The 14,472-nt window shown below is 49.1% G+C and overlaps 7 protein-coding genes across 7 annotated transcripts; 2 read left to right on the top strand and 5 right to left on the bottom strand.

Moving 5' to 3' along the window:
• Positions 1 to 297: 297 nt before the first annotated feature.
• Positions 298 to 4,385, bottom strand: VFPPC_10104 (multidrug resistance protein 3; the record flags this gene model as incomplete). The annotated part of the gene is made up of 5 exons (XM_018288535.1): positions 298 to 646; positions 703 to 2,055; positions 2,113 to 2,968; positions 3,028 to 4,129; positions 4,188 to 4,385. 5 exons carry the CDS (start codon positions 4,383 to 4,385, stop codon positions 298 to 300), a joined length of 3,858 nt encoding a protein of 1,285 aa, XP_018137980.1.
• Positions 4,386 to 4,929: 544 nt separating this feature from the next.
• On the bottom strand, positions 4,930 to 5,106 carry VFPPC_16827 (hypothetical protein; the record flags this gene model as incomplete). The annotated part of the gene is made up of 1 exon (XM_018294580.1): positions 4,930 to 5,106. One exon carries the CDS (start codon positions 5,104 to 5,106, stop codon positions 4,930 to 4,932), a length of 177 nt encoding a protein of 58 aa, XP_018137981.1.
• A 704-nt stretch (positions 5,107 to 5,810) lies between these two features.
• VFPPC_10105 (GS1-like protein) lies at positions 5,811 to 6,596 on the top strand (the record flags this gene model as incomplete). The annotated part of the gene is made up of 1 exon (XM_018288536.1): positions 5,811 to 6,596. The coding sequence occupies one exon, from the start codon at positions 5,811 to 5,813 to the stop codon at positions 6,594 to 6,596; it is 786 nt and encodes a 261-aa protein (XP_018137982.1).
• Positions 6,597 to 7,452: 856 nt separating this feature from the next.
• VFPPC_10106 (NUDIX family hydrolase) lies at positions 7,453 to 8,369 on the top strand (the record flags this gene model as incomplete). The annotated part of the gene is made up of 2 exons (XM_018288537.1): positions 7,453 to 7,542; positions 7,602 to 8,369. The coding sequence occupies 2 exons, from the start codon at positions 7,453 to 7,455 to the stop codon at positions 8,367 to 8,369; spliced, it is 858 nt and encodes a 285-aa protein (XP_018137983.1).
• A 137-nt stretch (positions 8,370 to 8,506) lies between these two features.
• Positions 8,507 to 9,248, bottom strand: VFPPC_10107 (ADP-ribose pyrophosphatase; the record flags this gene model as incomplete). Its single annotated transcript, XM_018288538.1, has 3 exons — positions 8,507 to 9,044; positions 9,104 to 9,138; positions 9,207 to 9,248. The coding sequence occupies 3 exons, from the start codon at positions 9,246 to 9,248 to the stop codon at positions 8,507 to 8,509; spliced, it is 615 nt and encodes a 204-aa protein (XP_018137984.1).
• Positions 9,249 to 12,689: 3,441 nt separating this feature from the next.
• On the bottom strand, positions 12,690 to 13,654 carry VFPPC_14718 (hypothetical protein; the record flags this gene model as incomplete). The annotated part of the gene is made up of 2 exons (XM_018292486.1): positions 12,690 to 13,561; positions 13,639 to 13,654. 2 exons carry the CDS (start codon positions 13,652 to 13,654, stop codon positions 12,690 to 12,692), a joined length of 888 nt encoding a protein of 295 aa, XP_018137985.1.
• Positions 13,655 to 13,860: 206 nt separating this feature from the next.
• VFPPC_18253 (hypothetical protein) lies at positions 13,861 to 14,307 on the bottom strand (the record flags this gene model as incomplete). Its single annotated transcript, XM_022429896.1, has 1 exon — positions 13,861 to 14,307. The coding sequence occupies one exon, from the start codon at positions 14,305 to 14,307 to the stop codon at positions 13,861 to 13,863; it is 447 nt and encodes a 148-aa protein (XP_022285481.1).
• Positions 14,308 to 14,472: the final 165 nt, after the last annotated feature.

Genomic DNA, 14,472 nt, shown 5'->3' with positions numbered 1-14,472 from the left:
GTTCCTCAAGCTACATGCTCGGCTGGCAGCGGGAATAAAGCCATGCTGACGGCCAGAGCAGCATGGGCTTTGCCTATTGTTCTAGCATTTTGGCATCTTAATTGTTGTTGCATCATACGCAAGTTCAAACAGAAAGCAAGGAAGAGATTTGTGCCTTTCTTGTAAGAATCGTGCAACTAGACGAGACCTTGGCAGCTATCTACAGGCCCAAGATCACTCAGGCAGGCCACACCCGTGTTGAGGAGTTACCAGAAGTGAATATCAATGCTCGTGTTGAATCCGTAGCAATATCTGCCTCTAATGCAAGTTCTGCATAGCAACCATCTCGAAATACTTGCCCTTCCTCTCCATCAACTCCTCATGACTCCCCATTTCCACCAACCCCCCATCAGCGAGTACACAAATAATATCCGCGCTCCTCACTGTGCTCAATCTATGTGCCACCATGACTGTCGTTCTATCTTTACGAATAGCATCCATGGCTGCCTGCACGACTGACTCTGATTCCGTGTCCAGCGCAGACGTCGCCTCGTCAAGTAACAAAATTCTCGGCTTGCGCAGGAAAGCGCGTGCAATGGCTATGCGTTGTTTCTGACCACCACTGAGCATGCTGCCTCCCGTGCCTACTAATGTTGATAACCCGTCCCTGCTCGAAATTAGAATGAAAAACTTGGGAAAGCGTCTGGTGTTGACGAAACTTACGGAAGAGAGTCAACAAACTCGAGGATATTGGCTTGTCCACAAGCTTCTAAAATATCAGCGTCGCTGGCTTCCTCTCCAGCCAGACCAATCGCAATATTCTCTCGTATTGTTCCCGAAAAGATGATTGTTTCCTGGCTAACGAGCGAGATAGCTTGTCGATACGCATCAACGTCCGTACTCTTGATATCTTGCCCGTCAACAAGGATTCGTCCATGGTCAGGTTCATAGAAGCGCTCTAGTAATGAAATGCACGTCGTTTTACCGCTGCCGCTTTGTCCTACGAGAGCGAGCGTCTGACCCGGTTTGACTGTAACACTGAACTCATACAATGCAGAGCTGTTTGGCCGCGAGGGATACGTAAAGGATACTCGCTCAAACTCAATTCGACAAGCAGTATCTTGCTGCAAAGTTTGCTTACCCTTTTCATTTTCTGCAAGTACATTCCGGCGTGGCTGTTCTTGAAATGGATTCTTGTTGATAGTAGCCTTCAGTTCCATGATGTACTGGAGCTCTTGACTCGCATGCATCGCTTTACTTGCATCAGGTGCAAACGTAAAAATGGAACCTGCAATCTGAGCCCCTGAAATGAGACTTACAAAACAGATGTACACTTGAAAGGTAGAATATTCACGGTCAGCAATGAGAATACCACCATACCAGAATGCCAGAGCTGCGCACAGATACACAATAGACTGTGATGCAGCGTACAGACTGGAAGCTGTGAGAATAGATCGAAGAGACTTGGATGCATGACTGGCGAGGAATCCGTCATATCGTGCCAAAGCGTACTCTTCAAGTCCTAGAGATGCAACCGTTCGTACTGAGCGAACTAGTTCTCCCGCAAAAGCAGCCGCATCCGTGCCGCTCTGCCGGATTTTGGTATCGAATGCTGTGAGAACCATCAGGCGTAACCATCCACAAGCTACCACGATTGGTATCGTGGCCGTGCAAACAAGTGCTAGTTTCCATCCGATGGCTATGGATAGCACTATTCCACCCAGGATTGTTGAGATGAATGTCAGCAGTCCGCCAATAACGGGTCCTCCCATCCCAGAGAGGTCGGTGATGCTCTTTGATAGAACGCTCGAAAGGGCTCCAGGCGTATTTCCCGGTTCATCGAAGAAGGCCATGTCTTGCACTATGATGGATTTGAAGCATATTTCACGGAGTCGTTGCGATAGCTTCTGTGTAGCCCATGCTAATGATATCCCGACTGTCAACCAGAACACGAAAGCGGCGGCGGCAAGAGCAACATATAGTCCGGAGTAGAGATTGACTTGGTCTTGCATCTCGCCGTATCGAGAAGAAGGGAATCCAATTGCCGACAAAAGTTTCGCAAATAAAATGGCTTGTCTACCGACGGTCAGTATATGCTCCGGTCATGGCTGGCGATAGGTTTAGGAGACTTACGCTGGAATACCTAAACCTGCCAAAATGGCACATGTCATCCCAAATAGTATAAGCTTCCAATCACTCCGGCTCACCCGAGCAATAAACGCGAGTGTTTGTTTGGCGCTAGGTGGACGACGGGCATCTTTTCTTGTTGCTCTTGCGGCTTCACGGGGCGTCGAGCCATAGACCCGGTTGCCAGCCAGACCAGCCTTTTCATCATGCTCACCTGGAGTGTCAATCATGGCACTTTCCTTAATTTCTTCAATAGACAAGTGATCCGACGCATCACTGGCTGTGACTGTAGCATCTTCGACCTGCTGCTTGTCAACCAAGGCGGCATACAGTCCGTCCTGAGCAATGAGCTCTTCGTGCTTTCCTTGTTCCACAACTCTCCCTTCTGCAAGCACAATAATATTATCAGCATTTCGAATAGTTGATAGTCGGTGCGCAACTATGATGGTTGTACGGTGCTGAGAGGCAGCATCTAGCGCTACCTGCACTGCAGCCTCGGATTTAGAATCCAAGGCGGACGTTGCTTCATCGAGGAGGAGAATCTTGGGATCTTTTATCAAGGCTCGCGCAATGGCGACCCTTTGCCTTTGGCCCCCTGAAAGCTGGAGACCCTTTTCGCCGACCTGGGTGTCGTAGCCGTCTGGTAGCGACGAGATGAAGTCGTGGGCATATGCTTCTGTGGCGGCGCCGATAACTCGCTGGCGGATCTCATCTTCAGAGAGCTGGGAAAGTATCTCAGAGCAGCCGTATTTGATGTTGTCGAAAATGCTAGCATTGAACAGCACGGGGTTTTGATCAACCAGGGCGATTTGTCGACGTAACCAGCGAAGATTCAGCGATTGGACGTCGCGTCCATCAAGAGCTGCATTCTTAGCAAGATATTTTCTCAAAGCAAAGCATAAAAAGGCAAATAATACTTACAGACTGAGCCGGCCGTTGGTTCATAGAAACGCTCTATCAGCCCTAACACACTGCTCTTTCCGCCTCCCGACGAGCCAACGATTGCCGTCTTCTTCATAGCAGGACAGGCCAAAGTTAAATCATTCAAGATCTTGACATCATCTCGCGATGGATACACCAAGTTGACATTGTTGAAATGAATGTCTCCCACAACCTTTTCAGGCTTGTCACCATCTTCGCCTAGTGGATCTTGAGGAGACTTCCTCGCAATGGACTTCAGAACGGCTCCCGCAATAGCAACCCCCGAAGTCAATGACTGAACAGATGGAGCAATTCGAATAATGGCAAAAGACCCAATCGTGACGGCTAGCGTCGTCGCGGTGATGCCTGCAACCGATATCTCATCTTTGATCAGATATTTAGAGCCGGCCCAGAAAGAAAGCGCATATAACAGACAAGGCATGGTATTCATCCACGCAATCAAAGCTGCCACAGTGGTTTCCGCCTTATTATCCGTTTTCTCAGCTTGTCTCAACACAGACATGTACCGCTCCAATAAAACACGCTGTATTCCAAACGCTGTCACCTGTCGTATAGCGCTGATGCCCTCTTCAGCAATACTCGAAGCCTGGCTATATAATTCCATCGCGCCTTTGTGATACTTGACAGCGTAGGCACCACCAATACTAGCACTCGCGAGCATAGCCACGAAGAAGGGACTCATGATTAACGCAGTCTTCCAATACATGACGAATGCAACGATAAAAGCAGCGCAAAAGGTCGCAACCGCGCTCAACAGAACGGAAAGCTTGCTTGTGACGGCTTCTTGAACTGTTCCCATATCTGACATAATTCGGTTAGTCACCTCGCCCGGACCAAGGAGATCGAAAAAGGCGATGTTTTGTCGCAAAATAGCCGATAGGTATGCTGTTCGTAAGGCCCGAGTTATGCGCTCCCCGGAATAGTAGTATCCCACCGTCGCAATGTACGTGAAGACGAAGAGACCGATGCTGAGATAGACATAGTACAAACTGAAGGTGGAAATTTTGGAGCGCAGCTCCTGGCCGCTGACGGTGCCTGCTTCGAAGCCATTGAATACGGCGACCAAGAGGCCGTAAATAACCTACATGAGTGAGATTGGGAGATTGAATGCGAATTGCCAATGTTTGTGTTCTGCTTACAGGCACAAGAGGATTTAATGCCCCAGCAAAGACTGCGCACACCGAACTAACGGACAAGATGACCTTGTCTGAAGCTGTTGCATATGCCAATACATTTCTTTTCGACTTCTCCTTGTCCTCAATTGGAAGTCCATTCAATTGGCGATCAAGGACTGCTCTTTCGCGCTCATTGGAGCGGTGTTCCTGAGACGCAGCCATGTCACGATGATGCGACAAGGTTGAAGTCCCAAAAGCATCGGTGAGTCAAAAACACAAAAGGTACAGAGTAAGACGATAAAACGGTTGCACTCGCTTGAGCATTGATCAGCGTGGCATCAACCAACACCCATCTGATCTGATTAGGAAGTTGGGTACTCCCAAGACCATCTGTTTAACCTCATTGGTTGCGGCATCGCGACATAAGATATTTGCGGGACGATGAGATGAGCCGAAGGAATCCACTTCCGGGCCGAAGTTGGATGTGGCCGAGGGGAGTCAGTATTGAATAAATTGTGTGCTCGGAGATCTGTGTAGCTTTCAAGTTGGGGTTTAGCTGAAAATAATAACTACATATGTTTCTCCTTACCCTCTTGATTACATCGGTGTGAAAAGTAGAGTATTTCTGTCATTGGATGTCGGCTTGTTCTATGATGTCGGCATCGGTGTCCCACACATAAGGCTGAATCCCGAATCCCGGAAGCCAGACTGGTGACTAAATTTGCACTTAGAGCTCTAGTTACAAATAATAGTCATCCCTGCCAGATTATTCCTCCGCCAATGCACTAGGTCGGGTAGAGACAGCAGACAACGTCTCTTCATAGCGTTGATCGTAGCTGTCCAGCTGCATACGTTTCTCAAGTGAACTCAATTGTTGGCATCGACCGTAGGGCACAAAAAGACCAGTTGACAGTTTCGTTAATTCTGCAAAGGGCGGTACCATTACTTTGCATATCTCACATCAGATCAGATCACACCATGCTGCCAGCAACCCTAATCTCCCCCCCCCCCAACCCCCGGGCACAATTTTGCTATCCCCTCATGTAGGGTCTGCTCTTAGGAGATAGCACTCTTCTCCATCAGAGGCAGGAGAAGATTTGCGCGGCCTTTCATGCCTCAAAACGCAGCTGATCCCGTCTCGTTGACTTTGAGTCACTGCACCTACTGCTTGTAGTTGACACGTGCGGCCCGATCAAAGTTCATACCAAGAGTTTTCTACAATGACTGATTCTCAGGCTGTGAGAGGTGGTAAGCTGGTCAATGCGCATTCAGCTGCATATTGAACCGTATTTTTTCAGAGTTTTTCGTGTCACCTACCTACGCATGTTAACGCTATGATCCTGAGAGTCGCAAAGGTTCCGAAAACTTGTGACTGTCAAGCACTTCAAAGATAAAGCCAAGAACTGGGTATGTTTAGGATATCAGAATTCATTCTTTATTTCGCTCTAGTCGCCGCTCATCTCAAGCAAGTTAGCGTATGCTGAGAAGGCATAGCTGCCCTACAATGGAGTAAGTGACCTCACCGTAAGCAAAAACATGACCGCTGCCACATGAAGACCAAGTTGCCCTCGTGGAATAATACAGTAAAACCTGGTCCTAACCACCGCTCTCTTCAGTCTCCCCACCATCCGGGCGTGCATTTTCGACATGGACGGACTGCTCATAGATTCCGAGGACATGATCACAATATCCATAAACAACCTACTCACAAAGTACGGGCGGCCAATACTTACGCAGTCTGTTCGAGCTCAACTCATGGGAGTTCCAGACTCTTCCAACAGTGACTTGTTCCACAACTGGGCCAAGCTGCCCATCTCCAGGGAGCAATTTGCCCGCGAGTCAGCCGAACAAATGGGATCAAATTTTCAGAATTGTAGGCCGCTGCCCGGAGCCGAAAGTCTACTCTTAAGCCTTGGCCGTGCGAGGAGCGCTTCCGGAGAAACCATTAAGCTAGCCTTGGCGTCAAGCACACCGAGTCACTACTACGAGCTGAAAACTTCAAGATCAGAAACCAAACAGCTTCTTGACACATTTGAACATGACAGACGCATTCTCGGCGATGACCCGCGAGTTGGGGAAGGCCGTGGGAAGCCAGCGCCAGATATATACCTGGTTGCTCTGCAGGCTCTGAACTCGGCAGCAGGCCCCGGAGAGAAGACTATTTCGCCCAACGAGTGTTTGGTCTTTGAAGATAGCGTGGCTGGAGTAGAGGCCGCAAGACGTGCCGGGATGAGAGTGATTTGGGTGCCGCATCCATGTGTTGCGGTCGAGTATCAAGAACAATGGAAGCAGAAGGACATCATGGCTGGGAGGAGTGGTATGTTCGAGCTAGGTGATGAATCGCAGCTGGGAGATGTTGACGATGGCTGGGCGGAAAGAATATTTAGCTTGGAAGAGTTCAACTATGAGGCTTACGGCCTTAATGTGTTATGATGGAGTTTGGCTTTTACTTCTACTTGAGTGTTGGCATGGGGGAAGCACTGCCTCGTTACTAAGAATGGTTTTGGGTTAGTTTTTACATACAATACATTCTGCTTACCTACGAGCATAGAGAACTAATGTTGTCTGTGCTATTTTGGGGTCGAGGACTGCAAGAAATCATGATATGCCCGTCAAGAGGGAGCGGTCACTCGTTACGATTAGTGCACACCTAACGATCACCCACGTCCATGTTAGATATCCAGTAGACGGAGATCAGAAATGCAATTAGCGTCTCAGCTCTGGCACTTTCCGTATTATTGCTGAACAGAACTTGATAAGGGGGATTGCACAAGTAGAATTACGAGTTCTCTGAATGCCGCGCGTACGACTTGCTACTACCATACATTTGTTAGTACTGTATCACTCGATAACTCATCAAATTTTCTCAAGATATACCCAAAACAGATCGTTTACTGCGTTACATGATCGCACTTCGCACGTCATCGCCCAAAATGGTCTTGGCGGGTGGCGACTTGACTTGGAACAGCACTCAAACCTCCATTTGAACAATTGGTTACTGCTCAATGAACCCGAATCTCGAGTATCACAACGACTAAAATTATCACAGTCGCATTCACACCTTGTCGTCAGTAATTAATCGCAGTGTTGAAGAGCTGCCGTGCCCGATTGATATAAAGTGGACCACGTCGCTATCCTTCACCACCAGCTCACTTGACTCTCTCAACTCACAAACTCGATGATCAGAACCTGGAATACCCCCATCGCAGCTCTTAAAACACACAAGCGTCTCACTCAGGCATCAAAAGTACCATCTCTCAGATTCATTCGCCCCTTGCACATCAGAGCCATGAAGACGATCCCCGGCTTCGAGAACGTGGCCGTCACCCTCCCTGATGGCTTGACCTTGGAGGAACTGTGGGCTCACCCGCCATTCAAGGTAACAAGCTGTTCAACGTGTCCCAAAGCGAGAAGCTTGTCCGCTAAACACACTCAAAGGCATGGGTCGAGGGGCTAAACAAATCAATGCACCTGCAATCCGTCGAAGCGCACCCCTTCCATGGAAATCCCTTCCATCTCCGCTCCATCACCGTCCAGGCCGTCGACCGCTTCAACGGAGGCCGCATCGGTTTTCTGAAAATGTCCTCCAAAATACCCGACTCTGATGGCGAAGTAACTCTCCCGGGTAGCACATTCGTCCGCGGGGCCAGCGTCGCCATGTTGATGATGCTCATCCCAGACGACGTGGGACCAGACTCTGATGAGCGGTATGTTGTGTTTACAGTGCAGCCGCGTGCGTCAGCTACGAGTTTGAGCTTTATAGAGATACCGGCCGGCATGATGGAGGAATCGGGAGATTTCAAGGGCACGGCGGCCAGGGAAATTAAGGAGGAGCTTGGAATGGTGGTTCATGAAGATGAATTGGCGTGCTTGACTGACCTGATGGGCAACGATGCTGCTCAGCTAGAGGCCGCTCAGATGGGGGCTACTCAGCAGGGGGCTCTCGATGAGCATCTTCCGGAAGCCGTATTCCCAAGTCCTGGGGCCTGTGACGAGTACATCAAGATTTACAGTTGTGAAAGAAGGATCCCGAGGGAGACGTTGGCCGAGTGGAACGGCAAGTACACTGGATTGAGAGAGGAAGGCGAATTGATTACCCTCAAGATCGTTCCTATGAAGGATGCCTTGAAAGTTGGCCGCAGAGATGCAAAGACTGTGGCAGCTTTGGCCTTCTGGAACTCACTGAAGGGAGAAAATAAAGTGTAACTTCACCACAAAAGCCGGAATGGCTCTTGTTGCAGGACATAAGAGCCCATAGTAGCGCACACATAGCTCGGAATGCAGAAATTACATCTCTATATTTCTTTGTCATCACCTCTAAGTCTATGTAGATCCATTCCTCGTCACAGTGCCAACTTCTTCGCCAGCAACACCCCCTCAGCCAAGGTACCAACCCGCGCATCAATCGCACATCCCTCAGCCTCCAACTTCTTACACTCGTCCCACAAGTCAACCAACTTGACGGTAAACACCTCAATAAACTCATCATCTTCCAACTGCGGCGTAGGATTCTGGTTCTCAGGCAGGCTCATATCAACAGACATGTGAACCATGCGCAAATTGGTGTTGCAAAACCCAGGGTCGTTGTACATGACGGGTGAGCTTTCGGTAGGCACACCAACATAGCCAGTCTCCTCGCGAAGTTCACGGACGGCAGCTTGTTCCGCCGATTCGCCTGCATCGACAAGACCGGCGGGTACTTCGATGGTCACCATGCCGATGGGCGGGCGGTACTGCTTCTGGAGGATGATCTCCTTGCCGGTGGGTTTGTCGAGGATGGCGACTATGCCGACGCCATCGATGTCAGTGTTGGCAGGGCGGGTGCGTCGCTCGGCAGACTCCCAGGTTCGGGGGGTGCCTTTTGCGTCTTGGTAGTTGATTCTAGGGCTGTTAATGGAGTTTGCGCAAGGTGCAGATAGGAAGGGTTGGCGTCTTCATACTTGATGAGTTTGATCCATCTCGCCTCGCCATCGGACTGCGGAGAGTCAGTTTGGGCTCAGACATTTCGACTGCAAATGCAGCGGAATGAGGTCATTGACACACCAGAGGGCTAGTGGATATGATTTTGGCATTTGCGGCAGACATGGTTGGCGTTTTCACTGATCGTTTGTGAGATGATGATGTTGTTGGAGTGAAGTTTCAGGCACGACTGAGGGTTGATGGGCAGCAATGAAGTGTCAAGTGCATGTGGATATTTTGATTGGAGTTGAGGGGCACATCTGCCCAATGTGTGAGCGTCACATAACAGAGTCGCGAAGGCGCACTGAGCCGAATTCTTTGGCTTGTTTTCTAATATGAATCGTACGTGATGTTTAAAAATAAACAGAATTCACAACAATGCAACAATGAAATTTCGCGGTACGTTGGTCAGCATCTTCGTCGCCTTGGTTGCTCTCATTGGTGGGGCACCTCTTGGATGTGTGTATCAGGCCGTAACAAACATTCACATCTACAAGGTGTTCCGTATCATTAAGTCTGTTGTTGTGTAATACATCATGTTATTGAATACTTGAATATTTGGAGGTAGTCAAAAAATTTGGCTGACCGCAGTTGCGCAGGGTTGGGTGTTGATTCATTTGTCAAGGGAGATGACAGGATGCAAGTAACAGAACTGCGTGAAGCAGGGCTGTATATACACATACTTGTACCTCATTCGTTGCCTAAATGTATTGCGAGCCAGCTCACAGACCATAAGACCAATGTCCCAGTACCACATACTTGAGACACATTTTGTTTGATCCTCAAGACGATGACCTTGCAATCATGTTCTTTGGCTAAGTAGTATGGTTGGCCCTTGTTCTACTTGCAATCCTACACATTGGCGGGTAAAGGCGGGTAAAGGCAGTTCTCAAATCCACTTGTTGAGAGAACAGTCATTGGCTGGTTACGTGAGAATATCGTCGCCCATATGGACCGATATGCTGAGGGTTGGCGCAGAATTGCCAAACTAGAGACTTTGATGCACCACCAGTAAAGGGTTCATGTATCACAGACTAAAGAGTTTAAAGAGTGACCGTGATAGCGAATCAACCAGCAAAGAAGAAAAGTTCTCGAAATGAAGCACAAAGCTCCTGAGAACTGTAACCAAAGTCCTTCATTATGCCCCTCGGCATACTCGACCTCGGCATAAACCCAAGAAACAGATGCGACCACAAGTTCACGCCATCAATCTCAATCCCTACTCTTAACTCATCTCGACTATTGTTTTCCCAGATCCGCAAGACCGAGATCTCAGACCGTCCGTCGGGATGACATCGAGCCGGCGTCGGTATGAGTTCCCCCGGGTTTAATATAATCGAAACGACTAGGTCGTGGCGTTGATCAGCACAGACGTTTATGCCAGCTCGGAAAGCAAAGATATTGGATAGAGTGTCCCGATATGCGTTTCGGCTTACGAAAAGGAAAATACTTGGCTGCGCTGAGACATGTGCTGCTGGGTTAATTATGTAGGCGCTTCTGCAGGCGAGGATGACTGGCAGCAAATGGTGCCATTTTGTTTTCAGTCTTAATAACGGAAGGGGTGGGAGTTAATTTATTCAGTCGTGGGCCGGATGGTGCAAATTCATCTTAGCAGACGATGCCAAGATGTGGTCTAGACTGAGCGGCTCCCATAGTGGTAGATCCGCAAGTGCTTGTGCACTGGTGACGATACCTTCACTCTGTCACCCGCCACAAACACAAATCGCTAGTTGGATGCACAAGATATTACGCTGCCAAACAACCCCCCAAAAAATAATTACAGCAAAAAAGATACACATCTTACATGCATAAAAGGTAAACCATCATAATGGAGGGCCCAAAAAAAAAAGATAAAAAGAATATCGACATGAATCGAATTCAGAGGATTCCAAAGATTTATGCAACGGAGTGTGTTTGGCCATTCCACGGCAATCTCTGGTAAAAGGCAAGAAATTGGTGCGTTTGGAAGGTCCAACTCCGCCAGACTGTGGCTTAATTTAATTTATCAGCCTTCGTCAACATGACGCCTCAGGCATTCCTCCTCTTTTCGACATCTTCACATTCCTCCCCCACAAGTTTCCACCGCCACTTACCTCCGCACGGGCAAAAGCAAAATACCTGCGCCATGGATACGGATTCGCTCAGACTTCCATGCAAAAGTTCTAGAGTGTATCCAAATGAACGAGAAACGCGGGGATTACGCCGCGCACCCTGGTACTGATATTCTGCGGCCGTTGAACTGTAGGTGCGCCAGGTGTCATCCACACCATGGCTTCCACACCTTTTCCATGGCCAGCTAGTGTGCGCTGACACCGGCACATGCCTTTTCGTTCCGTCCTAATCTGGATTCGATAAGCGTGCAGGTCAAATTTGGAAAGGTCCGGCTGTTTTTGTGTCAATCCGGCAGGTGGGCATAGGAGGTGCTTCGGTGCCTGACCTCCGACTGGCCTGCTCATTAGGTGCTCTTGTTTAACCGACGGAATGAAAACTATAGTGGCGGTTGGGTGTCAAACTGGTGGTGTCTGTGCTTCGGATCCATGCTTCCAGGTGAAAGGTGTGTTTCAACGGTTCTGTGTAATAAGCTGTAAGACGGTTGCTGTGTAATGGGTGCTTCATATGTTTTGTGACCTCCGTGAATGATGCTTCTCCATGGCCCGACACCTGCTTCGTAGTAATATTGACTTGATGCTGGCAAAGCTGGAGAATATGTCGCTCAAAGGGTATTATATTGTAATAAACAACGGCATAACTTGCTATTCGTCAAACGTATTCCTTCCATGTCTCATATCTCATCAAACCGTCTTTCACCGTTTGTTTGCATTGCGCCTATGAAATCCAGCGCCACGCCCCCAGACCTTCGGGTTCAGCCCAAGCTTTCAGCTCTCAGGAACCGAAAAACGAAATGAATGTGCTCACTCCTTTCCGTTGATAAGACCCCGCCGTCGATACCATTCGTGATAAACAAAGTCAACCCCCAACGCCTCTCCGAGCTGCTGGTACCACCATACCACCTTACTCCCTCCCGTCCGCATTACATTTGTGTGAACCACATTGAGCCGTGACTTGCCAACAAAAGGTACCACACTTTTCTTGGCAGCTGATATTACCTGCAATTTTCAAACTGAAATTGCTCTATTTGCTGGTTGCCTCATTGCCTCATTCTCGCCTGTGACGTCACGTCCTCTCCGTTGTTTGTAGCGCCATCCGTGACGAATCCACGCAGCAAAGAATCCCAGTTGCTAGAAGCACAGCTGAAAGGAGTGATGAAGCATGATGTGGCTTCTCGTGTAGCTGTAAAGCATGGAGTGCACGCCATGCAATACAGCCATCGCCATTCATAGTAGTAGCCACTGAATTGCATAGTTTGCGGCAGATCCGGAACACCGCTCATAGTACTCCTTGGCAAAACGCCGTAATTGGCCTCGGAAGACTGCCGAGTATCTGTGCTCACCAACAGTCCTCCAGTAGGAGAGTGCTTGAGCAAAAACTCGAATTAATCCAGTGCAAGAGCAGGCATTCGTCGCAAAAGGGAGGCGAGAGCCTGAGGCTAGACTTCAGCTTGTGCCATTAGATACATGCAGCCTTGTAGGCGTAGTTGCCTGCGAGTTCAGCGCTGTTGGAAGACGCTAAGGGTTGGCACGCAGTGGTTTTCCCCAACCTGGGCGCGTTCTCCGAGAAACAATCCCCAGCAGGATGATACCGTACTTGCAATTTGTGAGGTGAGCCACTATCCCAAACACCAGTACCAGCTGGAGCCTCTAAACTGTAGCGACTGCTTTCGTAGTATGCCTCATGACGCTGCTCCATGCTCCACAGCTCGCTTCCGGTATCCATTTTATTTTGTAAATGTCCGGCTTTGAGCATGGAGTGATTCCCACCGTAGTCTGGCCAACCGTAGTTATCGACGATGTGTTGAAATGTACCGGCGTGTGAGGTGCTGTTTACAAAGTTTGAAGAGGATTTGTACCAACTCGTAGACAGACTAGTGTCTGGCCCGCCCAAAGTAACAGGTTGCTGATGGTTATCATGATAGACCGTGCTGTTGCGTGACTGAACGTCGCTTACCATTCCGGGGAAGGTAGAGTTGGGCATCAAACAATGGTAGGCCTCGTGTCCAGAGTACGGCGCCTCATCTGTTATACACCGATACTCGGTAAGACCGTTGCTTTCTGCTAGTGACGCAGGCGACGAGGCGACAGGTGACAAACCGGCTGTCGAAGAGGCAGCAAGTGAACTCTTAAGCCTGGCTACCTCCTCCTCGAGAAGTCGATTCCGTCGAAGAAGTTCTTGGTATACTCTGCTGGAGCCTATGTGGCCTCTTTTCTCCTCGAGCTCTTTCTCCAGTCTAATAATTCTCTCTTTCACCCTTCTTCGATTTGCCCTCTGGGCTTCACGGTCGTGGGCCCGTTTATGTTCAAGCTGCGTCGGCGACAAGGTTTCTGTTTTCCTCAAGAATTAGTGCTCGGACAGTCAAAGGCGGTCCAGATTCTTGAAAGCTTCCATAGGCACGACTTACTCCTTGTTCTAGTCATGTTGGTTTGTTTTCACTAGCTCCAAGTTGTGTTGTCTTGGTGCAACGCACTTGTGTGTGCAGAATCTTTGATACAAAATCACAAGCCACTTGGACGAGATCAATTTCAGCATAACTAGTGATCAAGGACCGTCCTAGCACCCATAACAGCCCTACTTAACCCATGGCCCTTTCGTTGGGTTCCGTCCTTATGTATACCTCGTCCACTCACCTTAGACTAGTGAGAGGGGTTCCAGGTGTAAAACGTGGTTTGAGGCACTTCCGCCACTCAATACTGGATTTGCCTTGGTCATTTCTGACCAAACCCTGCATGCCATGCAGAGCGTGAGGCATCCACATCGCTACTGCCGCATTTCCCAACTTGTACCGCTCCAAATGCGTTAAGATCAACGTACTGGGTCCTACCGTTCTCGTATTTGGCTGTCGCTGAATAGGGAGAAAGCTGGCCCCCAAATACCAACGCGGTCGCCTTGCACTTACACGACGTGAAGGAAGGTAGACATCGAGATGGCATATCCTTTCCTCCTCCAACGGAAAATAGCCGTATGGCCCTGACTTGCCATGTAAATTCTGATTGGAGACAGCAACCAAATGTGGACAGATCCGCGAGTGTCGTGAGAGTTGGTAACAGCCCGAGGCAACCGCAAGGATCATGTATCTCTAGTCATAACGCACTGACAATGTGGCTGTCATGGAGTTCCCCTGAGAGCTTCCTTATAGCTGTCCCCAAGTGGAAGCTGGATCAGTACCCTGAAGTCGAAGGTCCCTCGGCTTAGCCAACCAGCCCTTCAGCAGTAAGGCTGCATGGGTAATGGTAAG

Source organism: Pochonia chlamydosporia, chromosome 4 (assembly GCF_001653235.2).
Source record: "Pochonia chlamydosporia 170 chromosome 4, whole genome shotgun sequence".
Classification (NCBI taxonomy): domain Eukaryota; kingdom Fungi; phylum Ascomycota; class Sordariomycetes; order Hypocreales; family Clavicipitaceae; genus Pochonia; species Pochonia chlamydosporia.
This window is presented reverse-complemented; position numbering and strand designations above follow the sequence as displayed.